This window comes from Rhinatrema bivittatum, chromosome 3 (assembly GCF_901001135.1).
Source record: "Rhinatrema bivittatum chromosome 3, aRhiBiv1.1, whole genome shotgun sequence".
NCBI lineage: Eukaryota > Metazoa > Chordata > Amphibia > Gymnophiona > Rhinatrematidae > Rhinatrema > Rhinatrema bivittatum.
Genome location: NC_042617.1, coordinates 392,086,852 through 392,113,511, shown reverse-complemented (window position 1 = coordinate 392,113,511; position 26,660 = coordinate 392,086,852). Strand labels below are relative to the sequence as shown.

At 39.4% G+C, this 26,660-nt stretch overlaps 1 protein-coding gene across 5 annotated transcripts in view; it reads left to right on the top strand.

The window, feature by feature from the left end:
- The window catches only part of SMAP1 (small ArfGAP 1), a 656,078-nt gene that overhangs the window by 258,387 nt on the left and 371,031 nt on the right, over positions 1 to 26,660 (top strand). For all 5 annotated transcript variants that reach the window (XM_029595644.1, XM_029595646.1, XM_029595645.1 and 2 more), the window contains one exon: positions 14,221 to 14,296. In XM_029595644.1, coding sequence (XP_029451504.1) covers positions 14,221 to 14,296 — 76 coding nt within the window. The remainder of the gene's footprint in view (positions 1 to 14,220; positions 14,297 to 26,660) is intronic.

Below are 26,660 nucleotides of genomic sequence, written 5' to 3'. Positions count from 1 at the left end.
ACAAGAAAATGAGTAGAGATCCTCTTGTTAACCCGAGTTTCCAAAATTTCTTCTATCAACTGTATAGTAGCCTCCTGCAGGATACTAGAATATAATGATTCAATATCCAATTATCCATTGACACAAGGAAAACAGACCCCGTTATCTTAGGGAGCGCGTCCAAAACCTTAATATAATGAGAAAAGTCTGTGATATAGGAATGCACCAGAGAAACAAAAGGTTGTAAAAAACGATCAACAAAGATTAATAAAGCTCCAGCACCGAACTTATACCAGAGACAATAGGTCTCCCAGATGGAGAAATCAGAGATTTATGTACCTTAGGGAGTACATTAAAAAAAAAATGGAATCCTGGGATTATGCTGCACAAGAAAAGCCGCTTCTCTAACAGTCACCCAACAAACACTAAGGGCCTCAGTAACCAAAGCGGAAATCTGTATAACCAGAGAATGGGTGAGATCTGAAGATAATTTACAATAAAATTTCTTATCCTGAAGTTGACGATAAATCTCCTGCTGATATTTAGTCTTATCTAATATCACAATCGCTCCACCCTTATCAGCAGGCTTAAATATTAAATCATCCCTGGTACACAGATGTTTTAATGCAAGTTGCTCCTCCCTTGTCAAATTCCGAAATGGATATTTCAATTGTGTTTCAGCCAAAATAAGATCCCGTTCAACAACTTGTTCAAATGCCGCCATAAGCTGATGAATAGGGCCAGGAGGCATCCATGTTGAAGATTTTCTCACAATCGAGCCATCATTATTTATACCATTATCTTCCCAAAAAAAGATTTTTAGTCGCATCAATCTAAAACATTTTTGCAAAGCAAAACGCACCCGAAATGGATCATATCATGAGGTCGGTGCAAACGATAAGCCATGATTCAAAACCCAAAATTCTAAGGGGAAAGAACATATGAAGATAAATTCACAACTAAGAGCATAAGAACATAAGAAAATGCCATACTGGGTCAGACCAAGTGTCCATCAAGCCCAGCATCCTGCTTCCAACAGTGGCCAATCCAGGCCACAAGAACCTGGCAAGTACCCAAAAACTAAGTCTATTCCATGTTACCATTGCTAATGGCAGTGGCTATTCTCTAGGGGGTAGATTTTCAAAAAGCGCGCCTTCGTGTACTTTTGTTGGCGCATCAGGCGCAAACAAAAGTACGCCGGATTTTAGTAGATACGTGCGTAGCCGCCAAAATCCTGGATCGGCGCGCGCAAGGCTGCCGATTTCATGTAGCCGGCGCGCGCCGAGCCGCGCAGCCTGCCGCTATTCCCTCCAAGGCCGCTCCGAAATCGGAGCGGCCTCGGAGGGAACTCGCTTTCACCCTCCCCTCATCTTCCCCTCCCTTCCTCTATCTAACCCACCCCCCCCGGCCCTATCTAGACCCCCCCTACCTTTGTTGGGGGATTTACGCCTCCCGGAGGGAGACGTAAATCCCCGTGCGCCAGCGGGCCGCTATCGCGCCGAGACGCGACCTGGGGGCGGTTCCGGAGGGCGCAGCCACGCCCCCGGACCGCCCGGGCCGAAACCACGCCCCCGGGCCCGCCCCCAAAACGCCGCACCGATGCGACACGCCCCCGACACGCCCCCCTCGAAAAACCCCGGGACTTATGCGAGTCCCGGGGCTCTGCACGCGCCGGTAGGCCTATGGAACATAGGCGCACCGGCGCGCAAGGCCCTGCTCGCATAAATCCGGGCGGATTTACGCGAGCAGGGCTTTTAAAATCCACCCCATGGTGAACTTAATAGCAGGTAATAGACTTCTCCTCCAAGAACTTATCCAGTCCTTTTTTAAACACAGCTGTACTAACTGCACTAACCACATCCTCTGGCAACAAATTCCAGAGTTTAATTGTGCGTTGAGTAAAAAAGAACTTTCTCCAATTAGTTTTAAATGTGCCCCATGCTAACTTCATGGAGTGCCCCCTAGTCTTTCTACTATCCGAAAGAGTAAATAACCTATTCACATCTACCCGTTCTAGACCTCCCATGATTTTAAACACCTCTATCATATATCCCCCCTCAGTCGTCTCTTCTCCAAGCTGAAAAGTCCTAACCTCTTTAGTCTTTCCTCATAGGGGAGTTGTTCAATTCTCCTTATCATTTTGGTAGCCCTTCTCTGTACCTTCTCCATCGCAATTATATCTTTTTTGAGATGCGGAGACCAGAATTGTACACAGTATTCAAGGTGCGGTCTCACCATGGAGCGATACAGAGGCATCATGACATTTTCCGTTTTATTCACCATTCCCTTTCTAATAATTCCCAACATTCTGTTTGCTTTTTTTGACTGCCGTAGCACACTGAACCGACGATTTCAATGTGTTATCCACTATGACACCTAGATCTCTTTCTTGGGTTGTAGCACCTAATATGGAACCCAACATTGTGTAATTATAGCATGGGTTATTTTTCCCTATATGCATCACCTTGCACTTATCCACATTAAATTTCATCTGCCATTTGGATGCCCAATTTTCCAGTCTCACAAGGTCTTCCTGCAATTTATCACAATCTGCTTGTGATTTAACTACTCTGAACAATTTTGTGTCATCTGCAAATTTGATTATCTCACTCGTCTTATTTCTTTCCAGATCATTTATAAATATATTGAAAAGTAAGGGTCCCAATACAGATCCCTGAGGCACTCCACTGTCCACTCCCTTCCACTGAGAAAATTGTCCATTTAATCCTACTCTCTGTTTCCTGTCTTTTAGCCAGTTTGCAATCCACAAAAGGACATCGCCACCTAAATCAAAAGATTCTTCTAAGGTCGAGTCCATTCATCCAATCACATTGGGCTGTGGTTGCGAGATGGACGACCTCTGCATCGCTCCACAGGACATCTGGATTGTTGAACTTTATCCAAAAAAGCCACATGATTATCCTTATTTCCCGATGATTCTCCTGAAGAAGAGTCAAAAGATGCAGTCTTCTTAGATTTAAAATGATTAGCGTTCTTATTGCACCATGGATAAACATATCCATGTGTATAGTCTGTTTCATCCCGTTTAAATTTTTTAAGTTGGTTTGCTTCAACTTGTCCCAGAAAGCATCCATGATTTGAGTTAACTCGTCGAATTTGTTGTCAAAAGGTTCCATGGACATATTGCTTCTTAGAGTAGCTGTCAGAACATCAATTTGTTTTTGTGTTTCAATTATCAAAGTCTGAGTCATCTGTACAATAAGGATCATTAAGTCCATGGATCACCTCTTTAGAATAGAATTCCTTCATGTAACAAAAACTGCATCATCCAAAGAAATGAGGTTCTTTATGAATTCTCAATCCTCTGGGATCCTTTTCACCCTCAGATATTCAACTAAAGTGGAAGCATGTAAATTGGATCTCACCAAACGTTTTTGTAAGCAAGTCAAATTAGAACAATGAGAATCTCCCAAAGAAGCGGTCCCTTCTTCAAATAAGGGAGCAGTCTTTAACAAAGAATTTGACACAGATTTGGAATAACTAAATACTGAATCAGTAGAATGTGCCATAATTAAACATAATTAAAGGTACACTTTAACAATAAGGCAATTGCAAATATATATCACAGATATAATAAGCCAAAACAAAAAAGTGATAGGATTAATTGGGCGTCATGTTTTTGAATTGGCGATTTCTGATTGGCTTTTCCATACTATATATTTTGATTGGATATTGATGGCAACCTGTTTGGACAAGCGTTAGGGCAGTCCCGTTGCAGTAGACCTGTTCTACACTAAAGTCTTTGGAGTTTTGGTGGGTTCAACTTTTTCCCGTTTTTATAAATTTTATAAAGATTTTCTTTTTTTGATATCATTAATTCTCCATTTATTTTGTATAGATGTATGTTTTCTCTGAAAAATGCAGATAACGATGTTTCTATCAACTTACAGGGATATATGTAACATACTGTATTTCAAGGTTTATTTTTTATTTTTTTATGGTTTATTTCTAAATGTGTTTTTGTAATTTGGGTGCTTTTTATTTTATTATTATTTATTTTCTATGTAGATTTGAAAAGATGTATACATGTGAATCATTTTTCTTGGGGAAATGGATCAGCGTTCATGATAGAGAATAACAAAGTCTTGATGCCTTCAAGATTAAAATATACAGGAACACCAACTCTATTTTGGATTTAAGAATATTGTGGACTCCTCTGAAGAAGCTTTATGTAGCGAAACATGTTGGGAGATATTTGGCTCTTTTGAACCTGTTTTATGGTGTATGAATGTTTGTGTGTATGGTAGTGTGATATTTTATAGATATCGGGTGGGTAGCTCTTGTTTGTGTATTTTTCAAAGATTTTTTTTACATATTTTGTATTTTGTTGTATGAATAAAATAATTTATATATAAATTGTTATATCACTTTTCTGTTTTGACATGATATATGTGATATATATTTGCAATTGCCTTTTTGTTAAAGTGTACTAAAAAATTGACAAAAAGACCTGTTCATAAAAACAGATCATGGCATTGGAGTTGGCCTCAGAAAATGATGACTTACCTGATGCCGCTGAGTCTGGAGACAGCAGGCTGATTATCTGCATGCACCGATGGAAACATTTGCTGATAAAATATCTAAAAAGCTTGACTCCTGCCTTGGTGTTATTGTTAAAAAGGTTGCACAAATAGAAGTCTGTGAAAGACAACATGGCAAAACTGAATGAGCAAAAACAAAAGTTCATTGACCTTGAAATCGCCACTATATCTGCAACAGCCAAACTTGAGAAGCTAGAAAGAAATTCTCTCCATCCTATAAAAGATTGATGATCTAGAAAATAGGTCCCGTTGAGTTCTTGGTATCTTGTAGAAAGTGGAAGGTAATGACACTGTGACCTTTTTTTCAAAATGGCTACTGGAGCTTCAACTAACGTGCTAAGGGAGCCATTAAAATATACCATACATAGCACCTGTTAGCTCATTCTCCCTCCAGAATGGTTGACCTTGAGCTGTCATTATTAAATTGCATAATGTTACTAACAAGCGGCTAATACTAAATGCAGCCAGTGAGTCCCAGGAGATCAACTATCAAGTAACTATTTTTTTTCCCAAGATTTTTCCTCTGAAGTGCAGAGGAAATGTCAAGCATTCACTAGTGTTAGGTGAGAACTGCAAAAATTAAATTAGCAGTATGCCATGCTGTATCCAGACAAATTAAAAAAACACTGCAAATGGCAAATCTGTGGTATTGGGGCATGATGTTTTTTATATGTAATACTCCTGAGTACTGCACCAAATTTACGTATTCCTACCCCTGCGATTAGCACTGACGTCCGTTACTTGGACACTGGACAGATTCTGCACTGCTTTGTCTCAGGGTCCAGTCCTGGTTCACTTCGGTATACCTGTGGAATCCTTGTTGCTTATTTGCTTACTTAGTTTTTTTTGGTATTTAGTTTCTTTTAAATATATTTGTGAAGTTTTCCCAATGTGGCGTTATAATATCTGGTGCTGCTGCTGGGAAGTTATCTCAGTCCCGGAGATTCTTTCACTATGTGTTGTGCTTTGTTTGTGCTGGACTGATTTTATTTTGCTTTTATTTTTTATTTTTTTATTTAGGGCTTTTTTATACCGACATTCATAATACCAATCATATCATATGTTTTGTTTTCTTACAATGTTTTTATATCTGCTATATTTCTTGCAATGCAACAAGACCATTCCACCATGTTCCTAAACTTTGGGCAGGCAGTTCTGCTCAGTCTGGTAATCCAGTAGTCCATTCTGCATTTGGGGGGGCTCGGTTGTCTTAATTGCTCCATATTGTAAACATCAGCTTGGGGCTCATAAGAACATAAGAAATTGCCCAGCATCCTGTTTCCAACAGAGGCCAAACCAGACCACAAGAATCTGGCAAGTACCCAAATCTAATGGCTAATTCATGCCTGTTTGTCAACCGAGAAAGCAAGTTTGTCTACATGTAAACAGGGATCTCCTTTTTTTATGCATTTATATGAAGTCTCAAGTCTGTCAAGTGAATTAATACTTTTTTCATTTACAAATTTGTGTGGGAATGCTTTCATTTCAGCCTTTTTTTTTCAAAGCAGTACTATTATATTTGCCTTACATAAATTTTTATTTGAATATTATCCATCTGGATAAACAGGTGATTGCTCTTGTGTGCACAATCATCCCCAGGATCTGTAAAACATGCATGTATCCAGTAATTCATAAGAGTGGAAGTAACTGCACTTAATCTGCTGTTGCAGCTTCACCGTGAACATGTAGTTTGAGTAGATGACACAGGCATACATAATTTAAAAAGGGGGGTTATTAGTTGGCATACCTTGCAGTTGATGGATTATGAACGCAATACCATTCAACTACCACTAGATTGCACCAAAGGGTTAAAAATGTACTACTTTTGTTACTATAATGTTGTGAAAGGACTTTTTATTTATAAAAGAAAATTTCAAGGTTACTTCCTTACAGATTCATAATAACAATAACAGTCATAATTTCTTTTATGTACTTTACCTGCTGTAGCTATATTTTTGGAGATTTTCATGGAAGAATATGCATCAGAGAATAATGTTCTATACCAAATTTTATATCTACATCTGATCATAAATGGAGATTTCAGGGGTTGAGTTTTTCAAAATCAGCTGTGGGGATTCTTCAGATTTATACTGTTGTGGTATGTGCTTCTCCTTTCTTATCGTTGTCTGTGAGCAGTCTTTCCCTGAAGGCTGCTGGAGATGTTTCTTCTTAAAATGTTTCTTTGGTCTGTATGGGTGAATGGTTCTCTCTTTAAAATGCTCTTAAGATGGTTCTGATGATCGTGATGAATGTGATAATTCCCTGTTTGATTGTGTTGATTCCCTCTGTCTGTTGGCAGTGTCTTCATTTTATATTTTTCTGTGCTGTTGTAGGAGTTTGAAATATTGTTGCTTTTCTCCTTATTTTCGCTTCTACATATTTTGGGGTTGCTAAGCATTCATCACAAATCAAGCTAGTTGATTTCCCAGTGCTCATAGGTTCATTGCTCAAAGTTTAGCTTTTGTTCTGTTGATTGGCTTACATTTCTAACTGTATTGTTGTCCTTAGAGACCAGTTCCATTTTTGTCGTAAATCAAGCTGGTTGGTTGTTAGATGCCTATAGGTGGATTGGTCAGAGTTTGACTTTTGTTTTGTTGATTGGCTTACAGTTTTTATTGTCCTCTTATTCTTAAGAGACAGACTTTGTTTTTGTCAACTCTTTTGGGGACGAGTCACAAGTCCCACATCAGTGTTTTATACTCTGTCTTTAGATACCAACTCTGCATTCCTTCAGCTGGCAAGTTTCTTTGTTTTGCATCCAATTGACATTTTTTTCCTTTAGCCATCTGTCATATTAATATGCAGAGCATAATCTAATACAGCATTATCACCCACCTTACACATGTTGCAGCTTCACAAGAAAATTCAAAGCTTGGATATCTGTCATTGAAATATTCTAGTTCCAGTATTTGTATCAAGTAAGAAACCTTGATTTTCTGTAAATAAAATACTATACTAGTTTCTTTATTTTGCCTAGTTAATAGGAAGATTTCACCTTTGATGTAAAAGTTATTAGGCAAAAGGGATGGGGCTCAGTGCTAAGTGTTTCTTGTTTTGTTCTGGCTTTGAAAGCTATACAGATGATTGTATCCAGTTGCTATATTTTTTCTTGGGTGTTTTGAGATTAACCTAGTGATATATTTTATTTAAAATAGCTCATCTTATTTACGTTTTCAGAATTGTTAAAGCTACAAGAGATACATTATGGACAAATTATTATGACAATGTGTCATAAAATACTCACAGGTACCAGTTTACACATGCCAGGAAACCTAGTTTTAGTAACGCTGTTAATTTTCAAATGCTTTGTACCAGTAGTTACTTAATTAGAGTGCAGCCACCACATATGTGCACTGTTTGCAGGTATGTGACAATTCCACCAGCACAGAAGACTTTCCAAGACTTCAATTTGGAATAAATTTGAGAAAGGCAGACCCATACTACCAGTATAAACAGCATGTCAGCAACATACCTCACAAGCAGCCCAATACAGAAAAGATCGCGGGAGAATGGGCGCTCCGTGTTGAGCGCCAGCTCTCCCAACATGTGCCCAGCCACCTCTCCTGGGCGCGCGATCTTATATTTAAATGAGGGGTCACGCTGAAAGGAGGCGCTAGGGAAGATTACGCGCCCCTAGTGCCTCCTTGGCCTAGGAGAGGTGGCTCTGTCAGTGGGTTCAGGAAACCTGCGCTCAATTTTATGAGCGTCCGTTTCCTAACCAGACCGGCTGGCACTTTTTTTTTTTTTTTTACATTTTTGATTCCTCCGACTTAATATCGCTAGGGTATTAAGTCAGAGGGTGTACAGAAAGCAGTATTTTCTGCTTTTCTGTGCACTTTTCTGGGCTGAGCATAAATTAACGTCTGCCCTTGGGCAAGCGTTAATTTATGAGTGTAAAATGTGCAGACTGGCCGCACATTTTGCTTACAGAATGCTGGGTGACTGACTAATAGCCTCATCAACATGCATTACAGTATAAGGGGTAATAGACAGTATAAGGGGGTAATAGACGCTCCTTGCAGTATAAGGAGTAATAGAAACACCTCGAAAACACGCAGCCAAAAGCGTGTTGAACAGTGTGCACGGCCGAGCTTAATTTACTCAATCGGCCCAAAGGTAAATTATAGTAATGACTAAATTGGCTTATCCGGTTTGCCCAATTGAGATTTTTCCACATAGGGTAGATAAACATACAGCATCTATATGTAAGCCAACACACGTCTACTCCTAACCCTCTCCTCCATGTCTTTTACCTGAACCTTCAATTCTTTTTCTACTTCTGCCCTCCATATTAGTCCCAAGCATGTCCAGAATCTGTTGAAGCACTAGCCTTTATCACCACCACTGGTAGTCCAATTCAGCCCTTTTTATTGTCCTCTTTGCAACACCAACACTAAGTCCAATAACTGGGTCCTCTGCTATGTATTAAAACTAAGCTTTCTAACAATTTTCACGGCCTCCAAAATCAGTAAGCCTATTGCCAAAATATTCAGTCATTGAAATCTGGGTTTTAATAATGGTCACTTCATACAGCTTACCCAATTCAGTTAAACCATTGCCGTTAGAAAATAAGATGCCATACTGGGTCAGATCAAGGGTCTATCAAGCCCAGTATCCTGTCTTCTACAGTGGCCAATCCAAGTCACAATTACCTGGCAAGTACCCAAACATTTAATAGATCCCATGCTACTAATGCCGGCAACAAACAGTGTTTATTCCTTATTGATAGTTTATGGACTTCTCCTCCAGGAACTTACCCAAGCTTTTTTTAAACCCAGCTACTCTAGCTGCCTTAACCACATCCTCTGGCAATGAATTCCAGAGCTTAATTGTTCATTGAGTGAAAAAGAATTTTCTCTGATTTGTTTTAAATGTGCTATTTTCTAACTGTTTCACGTTTACCCATTCAAGTCCTTTCATAATTTAGTAGACCTCTATCGTATCCCAACTCACCCGTCTCTTCTCCAAACTGAACAGCCTTAACCTCTTTAGCCTTTCCTCATAGGGGAGCTGTTCCATGCCCTTTATCATTTTGGTCTCCTTTCTCTGTACTTTCTCCAGTGTAGCTATATCTTTTTTGAGATGCAGCGACCAGAATTGCACACAGTATTCAAGGTGCGGTCTCACCAGTGAGCGATACAGAGGTATTATGACATCCTTCATTTGATTTGCATTTTCCTTTCTAATAATTTCTAACTTTCTTTTTGCTTTTTTGACCACCACAGCACACTGAGTCGATGATTTCTATTTAATATCAATGATGCCCAGATCTTTTTCCTGGGTCATAACTCCTAAAATGGAACCTAACATCGTGTACCTACAGCACGGGTTATTTTTCCCTATGTGCGTCACCTTGCACTTGTCCACATAATATTTCATCTACCATATGGACGCCCAGTTTTCCAGCTTTTCAGAGTTCTCCTGCAGTCACAATCCTCTTGTAATTTAACTGCTCTGAATAATTTTATGTCTGCAAATTTGATCACCTCACTTGTACCTCTTTCCAGATCATTTATAAATGTATTAAAAACCACCGGTCCAAGTACAGATCCCTGAGACACTCCACTGTTTACCTTTTTCCACTTTGAAAATAGACTAATCCTACTCTCTGTTTCCTGTTTTTTAACCAGTTTGCAAACCGCAAAAGGACTTCTTTCTCTTATCCCATGACTTTTTAGTTTTCTTAGAAATCTCTCATGAGGGACTTTGTCAAATGCCGTCTACCAGTTCATCTTTATCCATATGATTATTCACTCCTTCAAAAAAAATGTAGCGGATTTGTGAGGCAAGACTTCCCATGGGTAAATCCATGCTGGCTGTGTCCCATTAAATCATGTCTGTCTATCTGTGATTTTATTCTTTATAAGTTAGGATTATAACTGCCGATCCATGCAATTTGCACTAGTCTTAGAAGCCCAATGCAGTCATACCATGGTTATCTGATCCTAATTGATCAGACACCATAAAATGGATGTCTGGGTTTATTGTAAAGTTGTATTTCTTGCCGTATAAAAATACAACTATCTTAAATGTAACTGACAGCAAGGGGTGTCTTTCAGTGTAGTGTTTCAAATAATGTTTTAAGGTAATTCAAATTCCTATAGTAATTCATCCAAGATTGAAAAGCTAAGACCTGGATAAATTGCATGTGAATATCAGCTATTGGAATCTGAAAATGCTCCAAAACAATGTAAAATCAAGTATCATGTCTTCTAAACTTATTGAATTTGGATAATTTTAGCATCAGAAATTGGAAGCCCTTTCAGGGAGGGAAACTAAATTAACTAAAATGTACAAATAAGGATCAGTAGAGAGATCTGTTTGTTAGACCCTAACATTTTTAACCTTCATGTGGAAAAAAAAAAAAAGAAATATGAAAGAAATCAATTAGAGAGCATCCCATTATCTTTTAAGAACAGCTTTGAGTTTTATAAATAAAAGGGATTTAGTGTTAAACAGGGAAATGATTAGTTCAATGTCATGCCAACCAAGTATTTAGATTCTGACCTAGATCAGTTACTAGGAAGCACATATTTATCCACAGTCTTTCTGCAGTATGTAATACTGGGGTTTACCTTACTCCAGATACATTGAGAATTTTATTTAAGGCTTGAATTGGCTTAGATTTATGATCTTAGCCATAAAACAAAGCCATTTCCAGTGAAATTAAAACATAAGCCAAGGGCTATTTTTATTGCCATTCAAATTTTCCACCCCTAAGCTCTGTATTCCTTAATGCTTTGCCATTTTGCCATTAACAACATGTAGGTTAAGCATTTGTACTAATTATCGACTAGACTTTTTGACTTTTATTGCTTCTGTTTTCATCCAGTTTTTTTTCATATGAGCGACATTGCTGTTTTCTTTTCCGCAGTACAGTGTGTACTTATTGGATTTTTTTTTTGCCAGGGGGATATTTTTGCTCTATTTAATATTTGTGTAGTTCAGCTATGGATTTTATGAAATCATGAATGTTTCATAAGACAAACAATTGAATTTTTTTTGTGATCAAAGTTTAATGCATAGTGTAAATCAGATAATACGAAATATCTCTGACTCCAGTCATCAGATGCTGTTCCCAATGGAGAGAGGATCAGAAAGCCTTGATCCCTGCTTCCAGAATATGTTAATAGAGAACTGTGCTTTGAATGTTTATGTACAATATACATTTTTAAAAATGAGGTATAAATGTAACACTGCAGAACTTGTATGTTCTTGCACTCTCTCTATATAAATATATCTGTATATATATGTATGTATCTAGTTCTGTTTCTCTTTATAGACACACTCATACGCACATACACATTTATTGCAACTTTAGTGAATGTGATAGGGCCATTCTCAATTACTCATTACAATATACTATCAGGAGACAGTTCATTAGGTCATATCTGCCAAGTCTAATAATTTATTTGTTTACTATAAAGATTTGTGAAAGGTAGCTTGAAATGCATCAGATTGGAAACTATAATTCTGTTTTGTAAAATGTGGGCACAGATTTTATTAAGTAATGAGCCATTGGCAGAATACATTTTGTGGGCTTAGGATAAGGCAATAGGTTAATTTATTTTTATAAATATATTTCCAAACTTGCTGCTTGTATTCTTTGTAAATTAGCTGATACCCTTGAAATTCCCTGGAGGCCTTTATTAGTGCCACTCCTCCCCAGGCTAACACTTGCACTCTCTTCTACTCACTCCTGCACACAATGACCCTCCTCCCTAGCCCACACCCAGCACACTATAGTTCCCCCCTCTCCAGCCCAACTCCTAGGATATTCTGACCCCAGCAATCCTTTCTCCTTTCCTCAGTCCAACTTCAGTACACTGAATGGCCCTCTTCAACCCAACCCCAGCATACTGTGATCCCCTAACCCAATCCAGTGCTAGCATTCATTCTCTCTTCCCAGCACAATGTGACCCACCTTTCCCCAGCCCATCCTCAGCACTTTCCTCTACCCGTCCCTATCTGGATCCCAATGGTCACTTCACCCACCCTCCCCAGCCCAACTGCAGCATAGGCAGACTCACCCAGAGCCCACTCCAGCATTCTTTGACCCTCTTCCCTGCCCAATCACTGTCCCCCTGCTGCAGCCACTCCCTCCTCAGCTAGACCCAGGACCTTCTGACCTCAGCATAGTGCAACCCTCCTCCTCATCCTGTCCCAGAACTCTATGCTTCCACCCCTCCCCCCCCCATGACGCAGCCTGTCCCAGGACTCTCTGCTCCCTGCCCCCCCCCCCCCCCTCCCAGTTCCAGCCTGGCCTGGAGCTCTGCCTCACCACTTACCCTCTCCAAATTGGCTCAGCATTCACTGGTATTCCCTCAGAACTATGACCCACCTAACTAGCAGTTTCTGTGCCTCCTCCACAGCCCAGCTGTGGCAACTCTGAACCCTCTCTGGTCTGACATGATTTCAGCACAGTCCAGTTCTCCTCCCCACTGCATATCTAGCCCTCCCTTCCCAATTCCATGGTCTCACTTGACCCCTGCACACTCTTCCCTTTCATTCTCCTCTTCCTTTTTCCAGCCTGACCACAGTACCCTGTGTACCCCCCAGCCTGACCCCCATCATTTTCCTCCACTTTTCTCCATGTAGACTTCCACAGTCATTTCTCCTTCCCTCCCCATTACGACTCCAGCATTGTCCAAACCCCTCACAGCCTGACGTCTGCATCACTTGACCCCACCCCCGCACACACTGTCTCCGCCCCTCTGCAGCCCAACCCAAGCATTCTGTACACCCTGTAGGACCCTGCATCTCTTTCCTTTCCTGCCTTTCAATTTTCTGTCTGCCTTGTCTTTCATGCAACTCACCTGTCCCACTGCCGCCTTCCTATTCAGGATCCGATGTCTATACCCAGGCCAGTTAGTGGCTGGTAGAGTGTGTATGGCATTAGCATATGCAAACAAGACAAAAAAGACCCTATATATTATTTTCAAGCTGTATCCACCGAATAGCAAGTGAAAAAAGCATAATCTTAAGCAAGCCAGACAACGGCAGTATTGTGACTTGCCGTCCGGACCACTCGTCATTTGCGGTATGTGTGCAACAAAGTGTTTTTCAAAGTCTCAACTATATAAAAATTGTTGTAATGTTCTTCCAAAAAAGAAAGACACACATCTGTTCCCCGAGGTGCAGTTGAAGAATAAAGCCCGAAAACGGCCGGTGTTTCGCGATAACACTATTGCTTCTTCAGGAATGAATTTCAAAGGGATTTTCAGGACAGATGCTTCATCCCGGACGCAAACGTCTCCGAAGTTTTTGATAAGAACGGGACATTCTGCTTTTTTCACTTGCTATTTGGTGGATACAGCTTGAAAATAATATATAGGGTCTTTTTTGTCTTGTTTGTCTTGTTTGCTTTGGTTTGAGAAGACTGTGTTTGGTTCTTTCTATTTGAGATTAGCATATGCATACACACTCCACCAGTCTGCTGCTAGCCCACATGCACATGTCCTGACATCTGCACAGAGGCTGGGCTATGGCTGGTGGGATGCACATGCACTCCCAATGACAGACATCTTGTTTGCTAAATGTGCTATATATATCGATGATTTTATATTGTGAATGTCTCTTTGTAAACTTTTTTTTTTTTTTAAGTATAATTGCTCTGTACTTTCTACTGCATGTTTTGCGTTTTGTTACTGTTTTTTCCCTTAACTTATTTTTTTCTTAGATCTGTGGAATTTTTCATCAGGGATAAATATGAAAGGAAGAAATACTATGATAAAAGTGCAGCTAATGCCATCAATGTAAGTAATATTTTTTTCCTGTTTGGACTCAGGGTGGGGGTAGGGGGTGTTTTATTAAGAAGATCAGAATGATGACTCCTCTTTTTAGAAAATCCAAGTCATATGTGATGTCAATGGAGAGTGAATTCCATTGAGCATAGCCAAGATGTGCTTCAGTGTCAGAAGAGAGATCTGTAATGGAAAAGGAAATCAAAACAAGTTAGTGTTAAGCACTGTGAAAAAAAAAACCAAACCAGAAACCACCACAACAATATTGGTCAGACAAAATTCTAAAATTTGTGCAGTCACTTGAGTACAAAAATATTTATTTCATCAAAGGAATGTAGAGGTCAGCAAAATATTATATATCAAGAGAACCCATACACAGCTCTGTGTATGGGTGAAAATGTTCTGCATCAGGGGATAGTGCCACACTCCACAAGATTCTGATACTGAGTACCATTTTGGAAAGTGGATATATGCAGTGGTGTTACTCGTTATAATGAAACTTTCATGAAGATGCTTTAATATTGCTATTTATGGGGATCACAAGAGACCATATTTAAGACCAATGATAACACAGTACAGTTATATTTAGCAGTGTATACTACGAAAGTTCATTGTCCCTTCTGTATGATGGTATTATAATATATTAGATTACTTATTTTTCTCACATCAGTAAAGAGCCTGTTTTGAAATTCTGTCTGACCACTAGTACTGTGATGGTTTCTGTTTGCTTTTTTTTGACAGAAGACAGATATGTACATTGTCATTTCACCAACCAGTATTTGAAATAAGCATTCAGCTCTTGTACCCAACCAATACCATTCCATGCCATGTTTTTGTTGAATAGTTCTGTAGAATAAAATTGAAAAAATGTTGTGCTGTGTAATCCAGAATCTTAAAACATAATAGTTCATCAGAAGAATCCATTTTAGAAGTTATCTCTAGGCAATTGTGTTTATCTACAGATTGCTGAAAGCACTCAGTCTTCAAATAGCCATTCTGTTTCTCACTTGGCATAAAGATAAAAGTGTTTTGTGCAGATTTAATATAAATAAAGAAAATATCATAAAATTGTTGGACAGTGAATTATTTAATATATAAAATATATAAAATAATAAACACCTGTTTAGCCACTTAGTAACACTGGTTCAGTAATGTCATGGACTTAGGAGAAATAGCCAGCACTAGTAAAGCTGAAAAAAAAAAAAAAAAAAAGATTGTATAGGGCAATTATATTCAAAGATTGAGTGCATGGCACTTTCTTCTTTTTAATTTTTTGGGAATACAGATAATATAGAAGATGTTGACACCCGGTCTACTCAACCTGTCCATTTGTGCCTGTCTATTATGCTGTTGGAGGTCTGATTTTATTTGTGGTCTTCTCCCTGGCACCTCTTCTCCCTAAAGATACTCACTAAGGTCCCTTTCTGTCAATCTCATGCTTGCCTTTGAATGCTGTCGTCATTTTGATTCTTACCACGTCTGCTGGGAGTACATTTCAGGTGTTCACCACCCTCCTAGAGAGAGAAAAAATATATATTTTTTGAAGATAAGCAATTCACTATAAAACAAATGGATGCTGAGCACTAAATGGAGAGAATATTCCAGAGCTCTCTGAAAGGCATTGTTGTTTCCTACAATTCTGTCCCATTCCAGTTTGTGCACGGACATTGTTGGGAACATATTCTCATGTGGCAGCCCCAAAATTAATTGAAAGAATTTCTTCTTCTCTGTCAAAACTCTCCATATTTGTGGGCATTTTTCTAAGTTTTATTTTTTTTTTCAGTGACCCTGCTGGGCTGGGTCCCATGTTTTATTTTCATCATGAATCTTTTCCATCTCTCCAGACTCTTTGAGGAGAAAAATTATTTGATTCTATCTTATCAACTTTCCTTATCATGTTTGGATGCCAATGGCCTGTTTCTCAATTCTGTCCCAAATATAAACAGGAAGGTATCCATTACTGACCATCCAAAATTTACTATAATTGCTAGGGACAGGGTCACAACAACTCTGGTTGTAACACCTGCACAAAAATGTCACCCAGAGTGGTTTAGGCCTGGAAGAATAGGCTTCAAATCTTTCATGCTGGAAAACTAAATTTAAATCACTCAAAGCCAGTGTTGAAGGCTGGATGCAAGGGCCTGTGCATCAGCTATTGGTGGCCAGGCTAAGCTGAAAAGGCCTTTAAACTCCTCATCTAAGGAAAGGTACATGAATTTAGAAAAAACTCAGTTCCCTACTTAAGCAAACAACTTGATCTTGAGCACTTAATCAAGGAACAGAAGAGAATTGACAGAATCTCATGCATACATTTTGAAACTTTAATGTGTCTTTGCATGGCCTCAAGAGCTAGGAAGTGCAAGAGATTCTGCTCTGTCCAAAGTTAACTATACAATCTATCTATTGTATAAAGAACCAGAAAATCAATAATTTGCACCTTGGTACCCCCAGGATGTGATTCTGACTGTAGACTTCTTTGGAAAGATGTATCACCAGATCTGTATGATGCTGTACTTGCACACAATCCTGAAGGCACCCAGTAATTTAGAATTTCTCTCTCAAGAGAAATAGGTGACAGTCCATCATCCTATAGTAACAGATGAGGAATGTGAAAAACATCTCTCCCTTACAGCCTACAATGCTTTTGAGAGAACCTTTGCCATGTCTACTGATGCCCACAGATACTCTTAGCAGGTGGCCACATTTGCTGGAAAGTCTTGCAGATGTACTCTGGAATTGTGGAAATCTCTTTGGAGATAAGCAGTGGAACTTATGAAAGACCACCATTCTTTGCTTCCGATATTATCCAGGCACTATCTGGGGAGAGTGAGGAGACTTGCGGGGGGCTGTCCTACGAGCTGCCAATCATAACAAAACCCAAGAAATTTGGAAGGTTGAGTCTCTCATTAGGCCTGAAGGATCTAAACAAGTTCTTCTACAAAAATAAATTTAAGATGAATTTGCTTCAAACTGTCCTTCACGTAATAGGTAGATGTAAAAACATAAGACTTAGAGAAACAATACCATCAGAACTAGTGCAGATCTGATTTAATCCACTGCCTCTCGCCACGCAATGGGCCGCAGGCAATTTCAGCAGTTTGTCAAGCATGTGAAATAATTCTGCTATAATTTCAATTCCAACAGTAATGGCGTTTGAACGCTGAGGCGCCATTACTGTTGGAATTGAAATTATAGCAGAATTATTTCGCATGCAGTGATATTCCTTGAAGGTTAAATTGAATGACTAGTGCGTTGGAAAGGCAAATAAGAATTTGTGATACAAGGCACCCCCTGACGAAGACTGGAAACAGTCAAAACATGGCTCATGTCGGGACAGTATTAAAATAAAATCTACAGTGGGAGCTAAGTATAAAAATTTTAGGATTTAATGAAAAATTGTTGGTTTTTGGGGTAAAAAATAAAGTTTTTAAGTGGATTAAATAAAATTGTGAGAGTAAACGTGAAACAACACCAAATGATTAAAATACAGTGCTTGACAAACTGCTGAAACTGCCTGCGGCCCATTGCGTGGCGAGAGGCAGTGGATAAAATCAGATCTGGACTAGTTCTGATGGTATTGTTTCTATAAATTTAAAAGTAGAGATAAAAGGGAAAATAAATAAGATATATCCTCTCTATTTTGATTAGTTTGATTATTCTGTGAGGATACAGAGCTTCTGTGTAATGAAAACATAAGACTTGCCATACTGAGTCAGACCAAGAGTCTATGTAGCCCAGTATGCTATTTCCAACAGTGGCCAATCCAGGTCTCAGGTACTTGGCAGAATCCCAAGGGCTAGATAGATTCCAAGCTGCTTATCCCAAGAATAAGCAGTGGATATCTGCAATTTCACCTTAATAATGGTTTATGGACTTTTTATCCATAAACTTGTCCAAACCGTTTTTAAACAGAGCTACACTATTAGCTTTCACCACATCTCTTGCAACAAATTGTAGAGATTAATTATGCGTTGAGTAAAAAAAAAATTATTTTATTAGTTTTAAATGTATTACCTTGTAACTTTGTTGTGTATCCTCTAGTCTACTTTTTGAAAGAATAAACAACTGATAAATGCTTACTCATTCTATTCCACTCATTATTTTATAAACCTCTATCATATCTCCCCTCAGCTGTCTCTTCTCCAAGCTGGAGTCCTAACCTCTTTATCCTTTCCTCATAGGGGAATTGTTCCATCTCCTTTATCATTTTGATCATCCTGCTCTATACCTGTTCTAATTCTGCTATATCTTTTTTGAGATGTGGTGACCAGAATTTCACACAATACTCAAGATGAAGTTGCCGCATGGAGCGAAACAGAGGCATTATGATATTCTCTGTTTTATTTTTCATTCCTTTCCTAATAATCCCTAGCATTCTATTTTCTTTCTTGGCTGCTGCTGCACACTGAGCAGAAGATTTCAATGTATTTTCAACAATGACATCTAGATCCTTTTCCTGAGTGGTGATTCCTAATGTAGAACTTTGCATTGTATAGTTATAATTATGGTTATGCTCTCTAAATCTAAAAGATGCATATCCCTATCCAGCCTCTCCCAGAAAATTTCTAAGGTTTATGGTAAACAGAATCCATTACCAGTATCGAGTATTTCCATTTGGCTTCTCTTTAGCACCACAAGACTTCACAGTGCATCTAGCAATGGAAACCACTTATTTATGAAAATAGGGGAAATTTGTATTTCTATAACTGGAAGATTGTCTAATAAAGTGCTAATCCCCAGAGAAACCCAACAGTCTGCCAAAAGTGATAAATATCTTATAATCCCTTGGGTTTATCACAAATTTTAAAAAATCCCATCTAATACTAACCAATCCTTCACCTTCATTGGGACTTTGGTACACGCCCAAGTAGGGAAAGCCTTCTTACCCTGCAAAGGGCATAAACCAGGGGTCACCAACTCTAGTCCTCAAGAGTCACAGATAGGCCAGATTTTCAGGATATCCACCATGAATATGCTTGAGATAGTTTTGCATGCACTGCGTTCATTGTATGCAAACCTATCTCATGCATATTCATTACAGATATTCTAAAAACATGGCCGGTTTATGGCTCTCAAGGACAGGAGTTGGCCACCCCTGGCATATACAATAGTGCACTTAGTGAATCTGCTCATCAGCAGAAACAATTTATTTGTGCAGTTGATTCTGTTGTTACTAGGGCACATGGCATCCACAGTCCATGTCACCCCCGTTAGTGTGTCTTTAGAATTTGAGCACCTATTGAATGGGACGCATTCAATGGGATCAGATTAAGCAACCTTTGTCACATCACATTTCCATTACAGATTGGATGAACGGGGCGTTTCACTAGTAGACAAATTTAAATTGACAATGCTCTTGTTTTTCCATAGCAACCATCACAATACCAAGTAGTCCTTGCAGAGGCACAACAGAGACAGGATGGGGACCACACCTGCTCAGTTTACGCTCTGAAGAGTTCTGGTATAGAGAGGTCGAATCAGATATATCTGTTTGAACTGAGAGTAGCCTACAAGGCTGTATGAGCATTGGCAAGTCAAAAAATGTCAGCAAAAACTTACTTTAATCCAAACAGACAATCAAGTAATAATTCTGTACATAAATAAGCAAGGAAGAACTGTATCTTACACTTTTTCAAGGAAGTGATAAAAATTTTGATTTGGGCCCACTGTTCATTAAATCATTTTGTTGGCCAAATATCTACTAGATTTCAGAACAAGATTGCTGACGTATTCAGTCAAATCATAGAACCACTTGAGTGATCAAGCAATTGTGAATCAAATTTATAAACAGTGGGATATCCCAGAGATAGAGCTCTTTGTGACAGAAGACAACATCAAACTACAAATCTTCCGCTTCAGGAGACCAAATGCCATCAGAGTAGCTTCAGATATGATCAAGCTCTTAGGTCATAGGTCTCTCATGTATGCCTATAGTCCATATCTTCAAATTTGAAACACATTTTGGAAGGTGAAATAAGATCGAGCCCAGATCATCTTCATAGCCCCAGCATGGCTGCAACAGGTGTGGTATCTCTGTCTCTGTCAACGTTTTATTCAGCTACCCATCTTAGTAAATGAAATTTATACTTTGATAACTCAGAATGAGAGAAAAATGCCCCACCCAACATCTCTTGACAGCATGGATGTTGAGCATAAGATAGTATCTTTCTTCCAGCTAACCAGAGAAATGGAGAACATTCTCTTTGCCTCCAGGAAGCAAGTATAAGAGATTTTCAATATGGTGTATCCATAACAATTATAATCCTTTCACATTTGATCTAAAAATTCTACTTCAATATTTGTTTCCCCTATTCATCGTCAGAGCTAAATACATCCCCAGTAAAGTGCACTTGCATGCAATGTCTGCATACTATTCACAGAAGGCTGACTGGTGTCACAACTGATGATGAATAGTTTCATAAAAGACTTGTGGAACATTAACATTGGCAGTCCGCACTTCCGTGTCGTCCCCCCCCTCCCCCTTTTACAGCCGCCCCCACACATCACACAGAAACTCATTGCTTGGTGAAACAAGGCCGCAGCATTTATTAACATTAATTAGCATAAATCAACATAATTACATTACTGGTACCCGAGCTGTCGGTACGTCAACCCTAGTGCATTCCGGGCGTCAAACCGGCGTCCGCCGTTTAAGCCAGACCGCCACCGTCTTACCGGCCCCGCGCCGTGCCACAGCCACGGGGCCATTCCTCCAGGCTGCCCACGCCTGAATACATGCACTTTCTTTTACCTAGGACTTCCGGTCCGTCCTGACCGTGTCCTCGATGTCCCCACCTACCTACCGGCTCGGGTACCCCCCGCCATGCTGCGACGAGCCCTTCTTTTATTATCAAGATGCAAAGTTGTCCTTCCTTTCCGCCGTCTCGTGTTACCCCGTCCCTTCATGGCAGCCCTCCTTCTGCTCCTGTGGGCGGGTGGGTGGGGAACTGGCGAGCGCTGGCCAGGAAAAAGGATCAAGGCCCGCGCTCGCCGGCGTCTTAAAGGCCCCGGGTCTCGCGAGAGACCCGCGGACCGACGTCATCGCGCCGACGGCGCGTCAGCGCCATCACGCGCTTTGCCCCGCCCCTCCCAGGGGCCGACGTCAGCGCGCCGATGCTGCGCTGATGCCGCCCCGCCCCTTCCCGGAGCCGACGTCATCGCGCCGATGCCGCGCTGACGCCGCCCCGGTTCGCCCCGCCCCTCCCAGGGGCCGACAGCATCGCGCCGGAGGATCTTGAGCCGCCGCGCGAACGGGCCCTGCCTCATGGTGGGGGGGGGGCCCTCCCCTCCGGCGGGCGCCATGTTAAGGGGGGGGGCCCTCCCCACACAAGGTGAGTCGGCCCTGTTAAAACCTCCATACTTCCGGTCCCTGGGACCTAAACCATTTTATTAAGCCCCCTAATGAGCCCATGAGATCAATGGAGTTAAAACACATATGGAAAGTGCTATTCTTATTAGCAGTTTTCTTGGCTTGCAGAATAAGTGAACATCAAGCACCAGTTACCTATTCTCAGTTCCTGCAGTTCTTCCACAACAGAGTAGTCTTGCAGGCTCACCGGAAGTTTCTTCCAAAAGTCGTGTCAGTTTTACATTTAATCCCATAGTTCTGCTAACTTTCTTATGCTTCCAAGGGTGAACAGGCCATGCACGCTCTTGCTACTTAAAGTGGACTTAGCCTCATCATCAGTCTACCCAATTGTTTGTTTCTTTCAACCTTAACAGATCGGGAATTGCAGTGGCAAAAGGAACCCTGTTTGGCTTGCAAATTGTATGTCTCACTGTTATGGCCTGACAGGAATATATCTAACTTTCAACGTGAAAACTCCTCAAGTAAGAGCTATGGCATCATCAGTAGCCCCTTTGTGTTCACTCACTAGGTAGTAATGGTTCTCAATGCACATTTTCATATCCCACTACTACCTAGTGAATATGACATGAAAAGATGAGATCTTTGGTCAAGTAGTTCTGCAAAGTCTTTTCAATTAAGAGTCAACTCCTCTATATCTATCTTCCAGGTTTCTCAACAGACTAAAATTCAATCAAATTTAAGCAACTCAGTTTTGGATTCCCCACCACTGTGACTGTTACTAGAACTGCCACTGACATGTTTTTATGCCAGTAAAGATTTAAAGGATTGCCCAGTCAGTGTACATGATAGCAGCATGCTGAGATTCTGTAAATTTGCAATATTTTGATTACCTTTGATTTTTGAGTATTGTAGTCCTCCATTCCATTCAGATTTTTTACTCCACGTCAATCACCCTAGTGGTGGCATATTGTCATGCCAGTAAAAGTTTTTTGCATTCTGCTTGTCCTGATTTAGCTTTTGAGGTACTTTGACCTCTTTGACAGTCATGCTGGTGATTCTCAAAATCAGTGCAACTCCCTCCACCCCTCCCATACCTCCATTTCCACCTGCTATGAGGTTGTCATTCACCAGCATGAAAATGTATTCTATGGTGTGGAGCAAGAACTGAAGAGGTTGGGAGGCTAAAATTTTCAGGAATTGAAGGTCATCATGTAATCTTATATTAGTAATGACATGCTAGGTCCTTAGTTCACGTTCCCAGGGAAGTGGGTACAGTGTCAGATATTTGTTTGATAAGATAGCTGTTTGTATAATAAGGCTGGTATTGTATAATAGGAATCTTTATATGAACTATGCAATATATATAGGCCCAGCTTGAATTACATTGTGGATATGTAAAATAAATGATGAAAGGTCATGGAGCTGCAACCTGCTGCAATTATGTATCCCATTTATACTTCTCAATTGCATAACAATCTGTCTGCAGTGGTTCTAAGGAAACTATACTTTGATGTGAAAAATGTCATCAAATACCTGTAAAAACAGCAATAAAACATGAAAGAAATATTTAAATTTGTATTGTAAGTAATTCTTGTTTTCTTTCAGTTATAGAGCCTAAAACATAGTTGCATATTTTCATGCATGTTGCTTTTCTAGGGTGTTAGCCACTCTTGCGGTCTGTAGTACATTTTCAGATTTTACTTTGAAATGAATAGACAAACTGCAGAATTCTTGTCCTTACTTATTACAGAACATCAATTCATACAACAAAATAATGTTTCTTTCATTTATAGAGTTTAAAACATAGTTGCATATTTTTGTGCCAGTGGCTGTTCTAAGGTGTTAGTCCATCCTGGCAGTTTTTAATACATTTTTAGATTTTACTTTGAAATAAATAGACAAAATGAGGAATTCCTGTCTTTATTTATTACAGAGTATCAGTTCATACACCAAAATAATTTGTTTTCTTTCAATTATACAACCTATTACATAATTGCATATTTTTGTGTGGCCAGTGTGCTAGGGAGTTAGCCACTCCTGGCAGTTTTCAGTACATTTTATAGATTTTATTTTGAAATAAATAGACAAAATACTGAATTCTTGTCTTTACTTTTTACAGAACAACAATTTGTACACTAAAATCAATTATTTTCTTTCAGTTTTAGAGGTTGAAAACATAGCAGCACAAAAACATGCCGGTGACAGTTCTAATCAAAATATGTTGGCGGTTCTAGTGTTAATCCTGCTGTCAACAGAGAAAGCAAGTTGCTTACCTGTAATTGGGATTCTCCATAGATAGCAGGATAAATCAGACATACCCTCCCATCTTTCCTAAGCTTCGTTAAGGATTGCGGAATTTTGTGAGGCAACAACTGTATAAGCATGTCTACACATGCTCAGAAAAACTTTCTAGATTTCTTTTTTTTAATGTTTAAGAGCTGGTTCATGTTAGTGCCATCAGATGACTTCACATGCTAGTATGCCTGATTTATCCTGCTGTCTATGGAGAATCCCCATTATAGGTAAGCATTTCCTTTCTCTATGGCTTCTTTAAGGGTTAGAACCTAACTCTGTCTATTCTTCAGTCATGTTTTATACTTGTTTTTCCTGTTGGTCAGCACAACAGTATTTTTTACAACAAAATACTTCCTACCTATTGTTGATCTTTTTGTTCCCTTTTTTCATTTTGAAAACTTCCCTTTGTTTGGAAATTCCACTTGTATGACCATGACGTACTGCTTGCTTTCAGAGAAAGTGACACTGCTTACCTATAACAGAGATGTTCTCTGAAGACAACAGTTCACAAGCCACACAAACCTACCTGCCTCTTCTTTGGAGGAATTCTTTTCCTTGCAAAATAATAGAAATAGAGAGAGCCACGTTGCCATGGCAGCGTATAGTGGGAACTACTATACACAAACAGAGGAAAGCTTTTGCCTTTTCCAGAAAGCTCTAGGAGATTCTGTCGTTTGTTACCAAGTGCAGTCATGTGACCCACTTTGGTAACTGGTGAACTGCTGTCTTCAAAGAACACCTGTTATAGGTAAGTAACTTTGTTTAATGGCATTCTTTTTGAGCCTTTTGCCTTTAAGCTTCTTGTAATGACCCGTGACCTTGAGCTTTGCATTCTTTGAAGAATGCTGCCTTCTGGTATCTTATTAAAGCCAGCTGAATTATTTCTCTATTTGTAACATAAAATAACAGTATTGTCATAAAAAAAAGTTGTGTTCTTGGTTAACAAATCATAAATCCCCCCTACGATTAAGACTTCTGGTTTATTATATTAATATGAATGTTTGTTCATGATATATGTCAGAAAAGAAGTGTAGATGCAGACATGGAGCAGTATATAACTATGTATGTACAGATTTTCAGTTGTGATTGTTTGGCAGTTGAACAGTCATTTGAATACATCATAGCATTTACACTGTAAATAGTGTTTCAAGTACATACTTGAAGTGTAAATTTTTTTCTTTCAAGTACTCTAACTTAGCTGTGTTCCCTTGGGTACAAGCTATATTCCTAAGAGATTCAACTATAGTTGGCATTTCTAGAGATAGAAGGAAAATGCTTTGAAATGAGATAATGGGAAAAGAGGTTGAAAAAAGTTGGAAGTAATTGGTGAACTGTATTGTAGATGAGAGGTCAGAATTTAAGCCTGATACTGCTGTATTAGGTAAATATGTTATCTATCATTTGTTAACAATGACATTATTTTATTTTCTGACAGTGCATTTAGTAGTACATTATGATCTAGTACTTGGCTTAATGATGTGTGTTCTATTAACCATTCCACTTAGGTTTCCTCTGTCATCAGTGGTAGTTTATAAGTAAAATGTCTGTTTTCAAATAAATTCTCTCCAACATTGTGATAATTAACATAGCAGTAAATGTTTCCCATTAAAATACTAATGGGTACATGGAGATAAAGTTACATTTCTAAAATATCTGAATTGCTTTTGTGGGTAGCGAGCACACAGCCTAACTTAGGTGCTATTCCTTTGATTTAATTTATTTCAGACTGGAAATATTAGAACTGGGATTGGGACTAGTTTGTTATAGCTGTTCTTGTTCCTCAGAAAAGTTAATACACTGCAGTTTTTACAGATTTCAAATTTTGAAATTGTTAAAGAAACAATCTGTGCTGTATAAAAAATGTTTTTAGCTCTCCCAAACACAACCACTCATTTTATATGAACTGTGTTCCTGGAGTAATTCTGTGCAAAGCAGTATTTACACAGAATTCCCTTTGCATGCAGAATTTGGCTCTGCAGGGTGAGTGAGCAAGCTACAAATGGAGGACAGCTGCATCCTATCATGCATCTACTGCTAGAGGGATGCAACATCAATGTTACTGGGGGACTGACTGGAAGGAAAAGAACTAGCATCTGCTCATGCTGGCAGGAAGGAAGCAGCTTCGGCATCTGGCTGTGTGGCAGGAAGGAAGGGGTAGGGGTATTGCAGAAACACAGCTTGTTCTGGCCTTGCCCAACATGCTATGTATATTCCCGCTCTTTAATTTACTTTAGAAACATAGAAACTTGATGGAAAAAAAACCCATAAATCCTATCTAGTTTGTGCATCCAAACCATTTAGCTTTATAGTCCCTACCATTTCTTAAGAGATCCCCTGTGTTTATTCCATGCTTTCTTGAATTCAGAGACTGTTCTTGTGTTTATCATCTTTGTGGAGAGGCGGTTTCATGCATCTACTACTCTATTTCTGTAAAGAAATATTTCCTAAGATTACTCCTGCTTCTACCTTCTTTCACACTCATACCATGACTCATCAATCTGGAGCCTCCTTTCTGTTGAAAGAGGGCCTGCCTCCTATGCATGGAAATCTTGGAGGTATTTAAACATCTCTATCATATCTTCCCTATCTAGCCTTTCCTCTAGGCTATAAACTTCTTCGTATGCTTTAGAAAGATCACTGACCATTTTAGTAGTCACCCTCTGGACCATCTCCAATCCTTCTGCATTGACATTGAAGAAAATGTTGAAAAGAAATGGTCCAAGGACTGTCCTGTCGAGAACCGTTCCTCAGGTTCACACCGGGATCCATACA